At 35.1% G+C, this 13,643-nt stretch overlaps 1 protein-coding gene across 1 annotated transcript in view; it reads left to right on the forward strand.

The window, feature by feature from the left end:
- Window positions 1-2,110, forward strand: part of LOC106087089 (nucleoporin seh1) — a 7,078-nt gene extending 4,968 nt beyond the window's left edge. Inside the window, 3 exon segments of the mRNA XM_059369311.1 lie at window positions 1,558-1,667; window positions 1,670-1,699; window positions 1,769-2,110. Of these exon segments, the coding sequence (XP_059225294.1) occupies window positions 1,558-1,667; window positions 1,670-1,699; window positions 1,769-1,938 (310 nt within the window). The 3' untranslated portion in view covers window positions 1,939-2,110.
- The last annotated feature ends 11,533 nt before the right edge of the window (window positions 2,111-13,643 follow it).

The following is a 13,643-nucleotide window of genomic DNA, read 5'->3' on the forward strand; positions in this document are numbered from 1 at the left end:
AAAATTTCACTGAAATTTTGTCTTTAGATAAAATTTCACTGAAATTTTGTCTTTAGATAAAATTTCACTGAAATTTTGTCTTTAGATAAAATTTCACTGAAATTTTGTCTTTAGATAAAATTTCACTGAAATTTTGTCTTTAGATAAAATTTCACTGAAATTTTGTCTTTAGATAAAATTTCACTGAAATTTTGTCTTTAGATAAAATTTCACTGAAATTTTGTCTTTAGATAAAATTTCACTGAAATTTTGTCTTTAGATAAAATTTCACTGAAATTTTGTCTTTAGATAAAATTTCACTGAAATTTTGTCTTTAGATAAAATTTCACTGAAATTTTGTCTTTAGATAAAATTTCACTGAAATTTTGTCTTTAGATAAAATTTCACTGAAATTTTGTCTTTAGATAAAATTTCACTGAAATTTTGTCTTTAGATAAAATTTCACTGAAATTTTGTCTTTAGATAAAATTTCACTGAAATTTTGTCTTTAGATAAAATTTCACTGAAATTTTGTCTTTAGATAAAATTTCACTGAAATTTTGTCTTTAGATAAAATTTCACTGAAATTTTGTCTTTAGATAAAATAAAATTTCACTGAAATTTTGTCTTTAGATAAATTTCACTGAAATTTTGTCTTTAGATAAATTTTCACTGAAATTTTGTCTTTAGATAAAATTTCACTGAAATTTTGTCTTTAGATAAAATTTCACTGAAATTTTGTCTTTAGATAAAATTTCACTGAAATTTTGTCTTTAGATAAAATTTCACTGAAATTTTGCCTTTAGATAAAATTTCACTGAAATTTTGTCTTTAGATAAAATTTCACTGAAATTTTGTCTTTAGATAAAATTTCACTGAAATTTTGTCTTTAGATAAAATTTCACTGAAATTTTGTCTTTAGATAAAATTTCACTGAAATTTTGTCTTTAGATAAAATTTCACTGAAATTTTGTCTTTAGATAAAATTTCACTGAAATTTTGTCTTTAGATAAAATTTCACTGAAATTTTGTCTTTAGATAAAATTTTCACTGAAATTTTGTCTTTAGATAAAATTTCACTGAAATTTTGTCTTTAGATAAAATTTCACTGAAATTTTGTCTTTAGATAAAATTTCACTGAAATTTTGTCTTTAGATAAAATTTCACTGAAATTTTGTTTTTAGATAAAATTTCACTGAAATTTTGTCTTTAGATAAAATTTCACTGAAATTTTGTCTTTAGATAAAATTTCACTGAAATTTTGTCTTTAGATAAAATTTCACTGAAATTTTGTCTTTAGATAAAATTTCACTGAAATTTTGTATTTAGATAAAATTTCACTGAAATTTTGACTTTAGTTAAAATTTCACTGAAATTTTTTCTTAACGAAAATTTCACTGACGTAGTTTTCTTTATAGAAAATTTCGTTTACATTTTGTTGTCTTTAGATTTAAAAGAATTTTTGTTCTTCTGGAAAATTTCGTCTTTAGACAATGGCTTCCTATGCCTTAGTTAAACACGATATCCTGTTCCATCACCTTAGCTTTAACATTCAATGTTTCTTTTATTCTTTTACAGTGATGCTTCTGGTGCAATGAAGTTGGATATACAAACAGTGAAACACACAGATCACAATTGTCCCGTATGGCGTGTTTGCTGGAATATGTTGGCCACCATGTTAATATCCACTGCGATGATGGATGCGTACGCATTTGGAGAAGTACATATCTCTTGTCGTTTTCAAAGTAACTTGTCTTTAGTCCATTTTTTCTTTTTTCTCATCATACAGTGAATTACAGTAAAAAGTGGAAATGTGCTGCTGTCCTTAAAGCCGAAGGCAGTGGTCCACCTTGTGAGCCAGCTCTTAATTCGCCTTCATTTACAACTTCGGCGGCGGCAACAGCCAAATACTACAAAAAGGGAATTATTAGCAATCCCAATCAAGTGCCATGGCATTAAAAACACACACACACAAACACAAATACAACCCTCAAAACATAACACATCTCCAAAATTCAAATTAAATGCTGACATATATGCCAAATCAGCCGATCTGTTATGAATGAAGTAAGTTTTAGTTTATTGTTCTTTTCCTATTTTGTTTTTGTAATAAAACCCATATTAAAAGAAATTTTATTGATGATTTATAAGCCTCACCTCATATGTGTGGTTTGCGATGTTCCATTTCAAAAAGTTAATGTTGCATACACAAAGAGAGTGAAACATTAATTTTTCTGAATATTTTAATCCAATTTCATATGTGATGCATATCCCATTCACATACATATGACTTGAATTGGGCATATGTAAATGTGTTTGAAGTTATTTATCCTTTTTCCTGCATTACCTCTCCTGCAAGGCAATTTAATGAGCCATTAATTCTTGATCTCAATAAACAAACGAAACACCGACTGAACCCTTAAATTGCATGTCGTCCTTAATGGGACATCACCGCAATACAAATCAAATTATTTTTGTGTTATTTTTTTAACCTTTTTTCTCCACAACGATTTCACTGCCTACCACCAGTCGAGGGGATGTCAAAGCGAGGACACTACCATCAATAAGTAATCGCGCGCAATAATGACAAACATATGATTATTAAACGATGCAAGGCATTCCATGCCAAGCCATTAGGTGAGAGAGCTAACAAAAACAACAACAAGGCAAGCATTCGCCACCAAATCAACCCTCTTTTTTTGTTACACAGTTTGTTGTTGTGCAGCATTTGCTTATGGTTGGGAAACAAATCGTATTAGATTCAAAAGCTACCAGGTCAAATACACAGAAAAATATGTTGCTGTGCAATATGAGAGCTGTTATGTGCCTGTTGATAGCACCCGCTTTTATAAATAATAATCCTCTTCATTCTTCTTATCGCCGCTAAGGCTCATCGGCCACAGTGGGAATGATGTAGGAAAAATAAATGCAGAAAAAAGGTAAAATTTAAAATTCGGTATTTTTTACGAATATTTTGTAAAATATCAATTTTAAGGAATTTTTTTTTAAAAAGTCAAATTTTCACGAAATTTTTATGGAATTTCAATTTTAAGTATTGAGAGTCCTAATAAAATCATTCCTCCCAAAATTTCGGGAGAATCGGTTAATAAATGGTCACAATATTTCGGACGAACCTACATATGGGAGCTATATCCAAATCTGAACCGATTTTTTCCAAATTTAAGAGGCTTCGCCTCTTGGCTAAAAAAAGGCCTGTGCCAAATTTGATGATGATTGGATGAAAATAGCGACCCGTACATTGTTCACAAATTAACATAGACAGACAGACAGACGGACATAGCTAAATCGAATGAGAAATTAAATCTGAGTCGATCGGTATTTTTATCAATGAGAGAACAAGTCTCTTTCTTCAGGGTGTTACAAACAAATGCACTAAGTTATAGTACCCTGTACCACAGTAGTGGTGTAGGATATAAAAATTCGCAGCGGAACTGGCCCGGTTCAGCTAGTTTTCTATGAAAATCAAATTGCGATTACATTTTCTTTGAAAACTGCAGACTCTTTTGTGTAACGTATCAAGCTGAAGAATTTTTTATCGGCCAAGGCTTCCGTCGTGATTTTTATGTCGTTTTTTTGCCATGTGAGTTCCTGCTTCGTACACTTCTGGTCCATGCCAGTTTTGAGAAGAACCTTGAACCATCTGCGGCAATCAGCGGTTCCATTTCTGGCCAGGCGGTCTGCCGCTTCGTTCCCCGCCACACCTTGGTGGCGTGGGATTTAGCAGGGCCTGAGAGCCTTTCCTATGGTTCAAAGAAGCTCTCTTGGTATATTCTAACCATATACGACCTCACGTGGCCCTACACCAAAGCCTTCAGCGCCGCCAGACTGTCCCCGTATATCATGACGGTCTGATCGGCCGGCCGGTACCAAGTGCCTCAAGATCCCGAAAAACCTCCGCCAGAAAGACGCTGCACCCATCCAGAAATCTATAAGATTTCCTGATGCCAAGGAATTCAATAAAGACTCCTGCTCTAGTGCCAATTTAGACCCATCCGTGTATACAGAGGGTAATTTTGCTGCTACTATAGCAGATACTATCTGCTATTATAGCGGTGCCTTAAGTAATCAAAACAAGTAAAAGACAAACAAAAAATAGCATACAATTTTTTTTCAGCAGATTTTTGTACTTTGCTGTTTTAGCTTACCAAAATGTTTGCTAATACGGCAGCCCTATGTTTGCTGAAATAGCAGCAACGTCTGCTTTCTCATTTTTGCTGTTTTGAATAACAAATTTGGTTGAGTGCTCCCAAAAAAATTAGTCTGCTGATAACAGCAAACGCTGTCTGCTGACATGAAAATGTTAAACTTTTGAATAAATCCATTCAAAATGTTTGAACTTCTAAACAACTATTGAGGCATATGATGTATGCTTTTAAAAAAATGCCAATTTTAGGCTTTTGTTTTTTGTTTAAAAGCATAAATATAATAGTAGTAGTTATTTTGTTTGCAGTTATTTAAATTCGTTAAAAAATTAACAAATTTTAGAAAATTTGATAAAATTTTATGTTATAAGCATGTAAAGTTGGAAGATAAGATGGAATTTAAAAATTTTTGAAATATTTAAGAAATTTTCAGCCTTTTTTGACTATTTTAAAACTTGAAAAGAGCAGAAAATGTTTGCTGTTTTAGCAACAAATTACTGCTGTCCCATTTTCTGCAGACTTTCTGCTGTTACAGCAAACATTATTGCAATTTTTATTACCACATTTCTATGAGTGTAGCTTTTGGTATCATAACGGGACAGATAGGACTACGTGCTCACTTATGTAAAATCGGTGCGGAAAGTGTTAGCATGTGAGGAAGATGATGAGACGTTGGAGCATTTCAACAGACACCGGTACTTAGGTGGGGACAAAATAGGGCGTGTTATGGAAAACAATTAAGAATTTTGTAAGTACCAAGGTCCATCGGTCCATGTTAAGATTTAGCTCCCATATGAACCGATATCCTGATTTACTACTTGAGGCTCTGAGGCAATTAATTCCTCATTTTTCATCCGATTTCGATGACATTTTGCACAGTGAGTTCTGGCATACTCCTAACCATTTCTGTGAAGTGTGGTCCAGATCGGATCATATTTAGATATTGCTGCCGTATAGACCGACCGCCCGATATAGGATATGAAGGCAATAAAAGATCCATTTATTAGTCGATTTCGATGAAGAAGGGCACAGTGAGTTCTGGTAGACCCCCACCCATTTCTGTCAAATATGGTCCAGATCGGACCCTATTTGGATATAGCTGCCACATAAATCAATCTCCCGATATAGTGTATTGCGCATTTTTCATCTCATTTCGATAAAATTTGGCACATTGAATTCTGGTAGACCCCTACACCTATTTGTTGAATGTGGTCCAGATCGGGCCATATTTGGATATAGCTGCCATATAGACCGATCTCCAGATATGGGATATTGAGCACATAACAAACGTATTTTTTATCCGATTTTGATGAAATTTGAAACAGTGAGTTTTGATAGACCTCTACACCTTTTTGTTGATTATCGTCCAGATCGGACCATATTTTGATGCAGCTGCCATACAGACCGATCTCCCGATATAGAGTATTGAGACCATAAAAGGGGCTTTTTCGGCCGATTATGATGAAATTTGAAACAGTGAGTTGTCTATATCCAAATATGTTCCGATCTGGACGATATTCCAAAAAGGTGTACAAGTCTATCAAAACTCACTGTTTCAAATTTCATCAAAATCGGATACCGCTGATTGTCTGCGACTGCCGATGCAGCTACTCCGTATGGAGCATTTCACTATCCGCAACCTATGTACGCGCCGGGTAGCTCGCAGCTAAGCTTCTCATGACAGAAATGAACACCACACAGATAGGACCTCAGTGTTCCAGCCTGTGTGATGCTCACAGCTATCCCGCGCCGGGCCTACTTTGTGATGAATATTTCTTTATGGCGTAAATGTTACCAAACAATGTATGTGCCTTAGGAATTCGTGTTGTGTTTTCTTGTATCTGGCAGCCATTTGTGTTTTGCTCTAATGATTTTTGTTAATGGACATGCCGGCATTTTTGTACCGAAACTTTTTAAATTGTCACTTTCCGAGTTTACCTCCGCACTCGTCCGAGCTGCTTAATATTCTGACTGCTCTTTGCTCAGTCAAAGTAAAAAATTTTGCGTGTGAGAATGTGACGAGCACAAAATTGCAATTATTTGCTAGTCTATGGGTCTACTTGGGATTATTTTCTTGTGTACGTACAAAGTAATGTGAAATAAAGTGAGTATTTTTGTCAATCACTGGTCTACACGCTCAAATACTCACCCTTTCTCTCTAGTATGAGAGACACAAGAGACTAATTATTGGTACGGTAGACGAAAATTTGTTTGCGGCCATCGAAAAACTTTTGCAATTAAAGAGTTTTTGATTTTACAACAAAATAAAGGTCCTTTTACCGTAGACGAAGCTGCTAAAGGTTTTACAATAAACAAAGTTAGTTACGTTCAACAATATTACGTTTAAGGCTAGCATTTGATATGTTGGACCGAAAAGTTGCAATAAAAGCAAAACGTCGTACTAAAAGTATTTTGATTGTAGTAACAATTTCCCAAACGTTTTATTTATTTTGCGTGTCAGGCAATTCTTATCCATATATCCAGCAGCAATTTTAGTTTTTTTCTCATTCTCACAGGCATTAGCTATAAATTTTCTGGCATTGTCCTAGACCATCTGACGCACCCTATTCTACTGAAAGCGGCTTCAAATGTATCGTCTGCATTGCTGTTAAAGTCTATCCTTGTTTTTCATCATATTTGGAATTTTCTCAGAAAAATCCAATGTCTCAGCAAAATGCGAATTTGCCACGAACATTCCATTAAGGAAAAAGGGCAAACTTATTACATATCAATGAGTGCTGTCTGATTCAAGTTTTTAAGCTCAATGATAAGGGGCCTCCTTTTTTATAGCCGAGTCTGAACGGCGTGGCGCAGTGCGACACTTCTTTTTTGACACACAAATTTCGCCAGCATTAGGAGGGGATAATCACCGCTGAAAATTGTTTCTGATGTTCTCGCCAAGGCGTTCAGCGTCGTAGGCGGACATGCTAATTTCTGCGCTACGGTGTCTCAGTAATTTTTTTAAATAATCATATTTCTATGATTCGTTAATCTTAGGCGCCCCGGTAGCCGAGTTGGTAGCGTGCTTGGATTACCAGTGCAGGGGTCGTGGGTTCGATCCCCACCAAAAGCCTTGGTCTGTCGCTACTGTGGTATCACAATGGACTTAAAATTGTCTGAGTCTGTAAAGGACGGCCACTCTTATCTAACCTAATCTTATATGAAAATTATTTCTAAATTAAAATTTAACCCACTGTGTCTTTTTCTTCCTTCTTCCCACACGTGAGTCTGGGGCACGATGTGAACATGAATGAATATGAAATAATCAACAGCGTTTTAAGAAATTGTTGTTTTGTTTGAAATGTCCAATTGGAAATTGAATAATTTTTTGTTTTTTTGCGTTTAACGCGTCATGAGGGTTGGGAATTCCCTTTCGTTCTTTATGAGAATCTTTGGTATTAACATTTTGGCTTGTCCTTTTTATTTCCATTCCCAATTGCGATTTAATGGTGGTGGTGTTAAGGGTGGTAATAGTTCGTTCATGTTGGTTGGTTGGTCTAGTTGCAGCCGGCTTTTGTTGTTATTGTTGTTGTTGCGGAGTTGATTGCATTGAACGTCGGCGTGGGAAGTCATTTCAATTTGAACTCTCACGTGCTATTGTTGTGTTTCTTGGCCCCGTAGCTTTGGAACATTTTTATTATTTCATAATTTCTATTTCGAAACCATTAAAAATTACCCTTAAAAGGAATTTTATTTCGTCCTCCAAGCAATGGTGAGAGTTTATTTAGATTGTTTTTGCTTCTAAGTTTGCAAAAAGGGCTGCTATTAAAAAAATCCATTTGGATTTATTTCTCAAGAAAAAGACAATCAACCTCTTCTTGAGTTTGCTTATTGGATTGGTGGATACGCAATAAAAATATGGACCCACCCACATGAAGAGTTTCTATCCTTCCGGTGTCATCTACGCCATTAAATTGGCATTTCATATATTCTGCGGAAATTTGAGTGTCCTGCAATATCCGCTTTGAGAAAATAGAGTAACAGCACAATTTTTAGTGGTCACATATCATGTTTGCATGGAGATGGGCACCATGCTAAAATAAAAAAAACATGGTTTTTGGGTTTTTAAACCTATCACCATAGAATGTGGGGTGGGGGAGTGGGGTTGGTATTTCGGTTTTTAAGCCTTAATATATAAACTGCGATCCTATCAAGTATATATATTCTTGATGGTCTTGGCATTCTCGATCTATCCATGTCCGTCCGTTTCTCCTTCCGTCCGTCTGGGGAAATCACGATAGCGTTGGATCGAATGAAGATATCGATTTGAAATTCTGCAAAGGGACTTATTGACGTAGGTCATTGGGTATGGCATATGAGCCATATAAGTTCAGATTTGGATATGGCTCCCATATATAGTGTTCCTTTTATTTGATCTCTTGCTTGAGCCCCTAGAAACCGCAAATGTTATCTTATAAAGCTGAAATGTTGCACGAAGGTTTTCGTTACGGCTTCCAACAATCGTGTCACGTACGGTCCAAATTGAACTAATCGGTATATACCTCGATATAACTTTTATATATATATATATACCGATTTCCCTATTAATCTTCTACGGCCCCTAGAAGTTTTAATTTTTGCCTGACTTAGCAGCAATTTGGTATTTTTAAGCAGAATCCAGGGTGTTCTTGTGTCTTCTTCTTTCAATTGCGGGGCAATGATAAAAAACGTGTTCGACCGCCTTCAACTTCCGTGATACCCTAAACGCAGCTGCACAAAGTCTGTTGCCATACCCGATGTCCATAGGTGAGAATCGGCCGAACCATCCTCGTAGGCATCCAGTGTTATGTTCTCGGCCTAAACCCCAAACTCCTTGCTATGGAGTTTCGATAATTTTTATGGGTACATTTGATTAGGTTTATAGGATGAGGGGTTTTACTGATTCCGTTTGTAAAACCTCGAAATATGCGCCTAAGACCCCATAAAGTATATATATTCTTGATCGTCATGATATTTTAAGTCGATCTAGCCATGTCCGTCGATCTGTCTGTCCGTCTGTCGAAAGCACGCTAACTTTCAAAGGAGTAAAGCTAGGCGCTTGAAATTTGCACATATACAATACTTCCTATAAGTATAAGTCGGTTGGGATTGTAAATGGGCCATATCGGTCCAGGTTTTGATATAACTGCCATAAAAACCAATCCTGGATCTCGAATTTTTGGCCTCTAGAGGGTGCATTTAATACCCGATTTAGCTGAAATTTTGTATTGTGTCGTGTTCTATGACATTTAACAGATGCGCCAAGTATGGTCCGAATCTGTTCAAAACCTGATATAGCTCCCATATAAACCGATCTCCCGATAATACTTCTTGAGCATTTAGAGTACGCAATTTTTAACCGAATTGACAGCATGACTTCTTCTATGACCCCTAAAATATGTTCCAAGTTTGGCCCGAATCGGTGTAAAACCCTATATAGCTCCCATATAAACCTAACTCCCGATTTTACTTTTTGAGACCCTATAGGGCGTAATTGTTACTTGATTTGATGAAATTTTACACAATGATATCTACTATGGTCTTCAACATCAAAGCCAAGTATGGCCCGAATTGGTTCATAAGCTGATATAACTCCAATTACATAGCAATTCTCAATATACTCTGTTTGTCTATAAAGAGATAACGGGCAAAGAACTTGACAAATGCAATCCATGGTAGAGGGTATGTAAGATTCGGCCCGGCCGAACTTAGCACGCTTTTACTTGTTTTATATTTTTTTTTATCATTTTATATTGCTTTTCCTATTTTATATTATTTTAATATTATTTAATTTTATTTTTATTAATTTTATTTAAATTCTTATCCGATTTGATTGAAATTTTGCACGAGGTGTTTTGTTATGATTTATAACAAGTGTCTTGAGTGTAGTTCAAATCGGTTCATAACCTGGTGTAGCTGTCATATAAACCGATCTGGGGTCTTGACTTCTTTAGCCTCTAGAGGGCGCAATTTCTATCCTATTTGGCTGAAATTTTGCACGAGGTGTTTTGTTATGATTTCCAACAACTATGTTAGGTATGGTTCAAATCGGTCTATTACCTGATATAGCTGCCATATAAACCGATCTTGGGTCCTGACTTCTTGAGCCTGTATAGGGCGCAATTCCTATCCGTTTTGGCTGAAATTTTGCAAGAAGTGGTTTGTTATGACTTCCAACAACTGTGTCAAATATGGTTTTAGGTGGACCATAACCTGATATAGCTGCCATATAAACCGATCTGGGATCTTGACTTCTTGAGCTTCTAGAGGTCGCAATTATATCCGATTTGCTTGAAATTTTGTACAACGACATCATGACCTTCAATATACGTGTCAATTATGGTCTGAATCGGTCTATAGCCTGATATAGCTCCTATATAAACCGATCTCCCAATTTTACTTCTTGAGCCCCTAAAGGGCTCAATTTTTATCCGAATAGGCTCGAACATTCAATTCAATTCGAACATTCAAACCATATTTTGGTTTTTGAAATGTAAAAATATTGAAAGAAAGACACGTGCAATGGCTACCTAATTAGTTGAGCATTGCTATTTAAAAAAATAATGCGCCTAATTGTCTCATTGTATTTCCAAACCTGGCATCCCTTTTACCTTAAAATCTATACAAAAAACTCATTGATCGCTTTGGCGGAGTGGACTTGGTTTGTAAATTAAACTGACCACCGAACCTTCAAATAACTCATTATCTCTAATGTGTAATACATTGCAAAGGATTATGTCACATATGGACACCGAAGGACATGCGTTCACGTGAGCAATGGTCAATGGTGCGATTTTATTTTCTTACTTCAGTTGGTGGTCAGCAGCAGCAGCACTATTACCTTTAATTTTTCCATTTATATTTCCCCTTGAATTTCCTTGGGTCCATGTGTTGTTGGGGTTGGTTATGCCGAAATTTACATAAATAATTAAAATGCGCTTTAAACTTGCTTGCGATCGCCACTGTGTTGCGGTTGAGTTTATTCTTGGCATTTTTTATGCTTTAATTAGTTTTGCTTGCCGATAACTCGGCAATGCTGCGCACTAAGGTGTAAACATCTATGGCTGCTGTTTGGTGCTGCCGCTGCTTCTGCTGCTGTAAATACATGTGTGCTGACCAAACCTTAACCCTTAAGACCTTGTGGTCGTAGTTATTAGGATCCCTGTGGATCAACAGGGGGTGTATTGCATGTGTTTGCTATAGGTTTTATTTTTGAAATTCATACAAGAAAATGGGTTACAAGTTTTAGGGGTTTCCACTAAATAACTTAGTTTCAGTTTTTTTAATTAAAAATTTCCACATAACGTAATTATTTTTTTAATGTATTCATTTTTTATGAATTATGTATGTTTTTGTTTTTTAATATTTAAAATTTCAAGCACTAAAAATAACAACTGGGGGAGAATGTATTTCTGAAACTATGAGCACAGGAAATTCTTTGCCCCTTTGTAAAATGTTTTCAGGAAATTAAAGTCACATTGCAATGAAAAAATCCCCTGAGACCATAAAAAAAATAAATAAGTATATTAGAAGCATTGATTGGTCAACATAATTCTCCTTTTGGTCTGATGTTGTTTATTTTGTTGATGGTGTTATCATTATGGATCAAGTCGCTAAGCAATGCAGAGTTATAATTTTAACCATTCAGTGATTTCTTCGGCTTTTAGTGTTTGCTTGCTATACATCAGTGTCCGCTTGGGAATCAGCTGGCGTCTGAAGCGTTGACCTAAATCACTTGGCTTTATGTTTATTTACCGCCATCCTGAAGTAGGAATATGCTATCTAGACTTTAATACACTGCAGTTACGGCCTTACTATGATCGATCCAAAATGTCTTTGTCATGAGCATAAACTCAACAAAATTTGTTAGTCAAAACAGCAAAAATGTTTGCTAAAACAGCAGTTCTTCTCTGCTGAAAATGGGAAAGCAGATATTGCTGTTGTTTCAGCAAACATAGGGCTGCTGTATCAGCAATCATTTCTTACTGCTATAACAACTAACAAATCTCCTGTTTTGAGTACACAAGTCTGCTGAAAAAGAATTTGTATACAACTTTTTATGGTTGCCGGTTACTTGTTTTGATTACTTTAGACATTTTTTAGATTTTTTTTAGAAATTTTGTTGGAAGAGATGTTTATGATTTGTGGAATATTATTGTAATGAAGCTACCTGATCCTGGTATCCATTTCGAATGTGGCCGAGCACATTACTGGCATGGCCTTTTGTATTTGTAAAGGAAAAAATGTTATGGAAATTATACATTCAGTGGTGATTATAAACATCCACTGAGATACACATTTACATATGTGTTCTATTTTTTCTTCTAACATCCCCTTCAAAATTATGCAGCAGTCATTTTCAGCACACAAAAAACTTTTCAGCTGAAATTGCTGTACTACTGCTGTAATAGCAGAACTACTGTTACAATAGCAGCAAAATTAACTACTAATATTCAGCAGACAGTGTTTGCTAATTTCAGCAAACTTTTTTCTATGAGTGTAGATTACTAGCTTGTGTTGTAAAGTGCGCAATTTCTATTACATCTGTATTTCGTACCCTAAAAAAATGTTTGTCCTTATTTTAAAGATTGGAGCCAAAGATTAGCAAACTTAATTTAAAGATGATAAATTTTCCAACTTTCTAAGTAAACATTCCCTTTAGTGAAAAACATTTTCCTTCACATTTATTTTAAATGTTAGATTATGTAATGCTTAACTTTGCGTCTTGTTATTAAAGACAAAAATGAAGGTCAACATATCATTGAAAGTTAAGAAATTGACCTTGGGACAGGAAAACTGTGAACCATAGTTAAAGACACAAAAAAGCCTTACATATAGGAGCGTCTTTATATGTATCTGAGTTTAAAAAAAGAAATTTTCAAAAAATAATAATTGAACATCTATGAAGTAAAATAAGAATCAATCAGCGATCAACATTTGAAACGGATTGTCATGTCCGTTAGTAAATAAGAAACAAAATTTGAAGATATCATCTTTATTTTAAAGTTTTGGGTCTTTGGCTCGTTTTCATTGCTAAAATCCTACGAAAAAGGAAAAATCTTAAATATTGGGCCAACTTTTTTTCAGTGTATAACTTTTTCTGGCAGAATATGACTTAGAACCAGTAAAAGGGTGCTAAGTGCGGTCGAGCCAAATCTTATTTCTTATAGTTCTTTGAATGACTTTTCAATATATATATATATGAGCGTCATCGTTTTATTGATCTATATGGACCGTACTTGTCATGACTGTTAGAATTCATAAAGAAATACCACCTCCAAAATTTCAGGAAAAATTAGTAAAAATACTCAAATTGGGAGATCGGTTAATATGGCAGCTATATTATACTATATACCAAAACATGGACCGATTTGGCCTATTTACAATCCTAACCGACCTACACTAATATGAAGAATTTGTGAAAAATTTCAAGTGCCGCGCTTTACTTCTTCGAAAGTTAGCGTGCTTTCGACAGACAGACGGGCGGCCATGGCTAGATCAATTTAAAATGTCATGACGATC

Source organism: Stomoxys calcitrans, chromosome 5 (genome assembly GCF_963082655.1).
Source record: "Stomoxys calcitrans chromosome 5, idStoCalc2.1, whole genome shotgun sequence".
NCBI lineage: Eukaryota > Metazoa > Arthropoda > Insecta > Diptera > Muscidae > Stomoxys > Stomoxys calcitrans.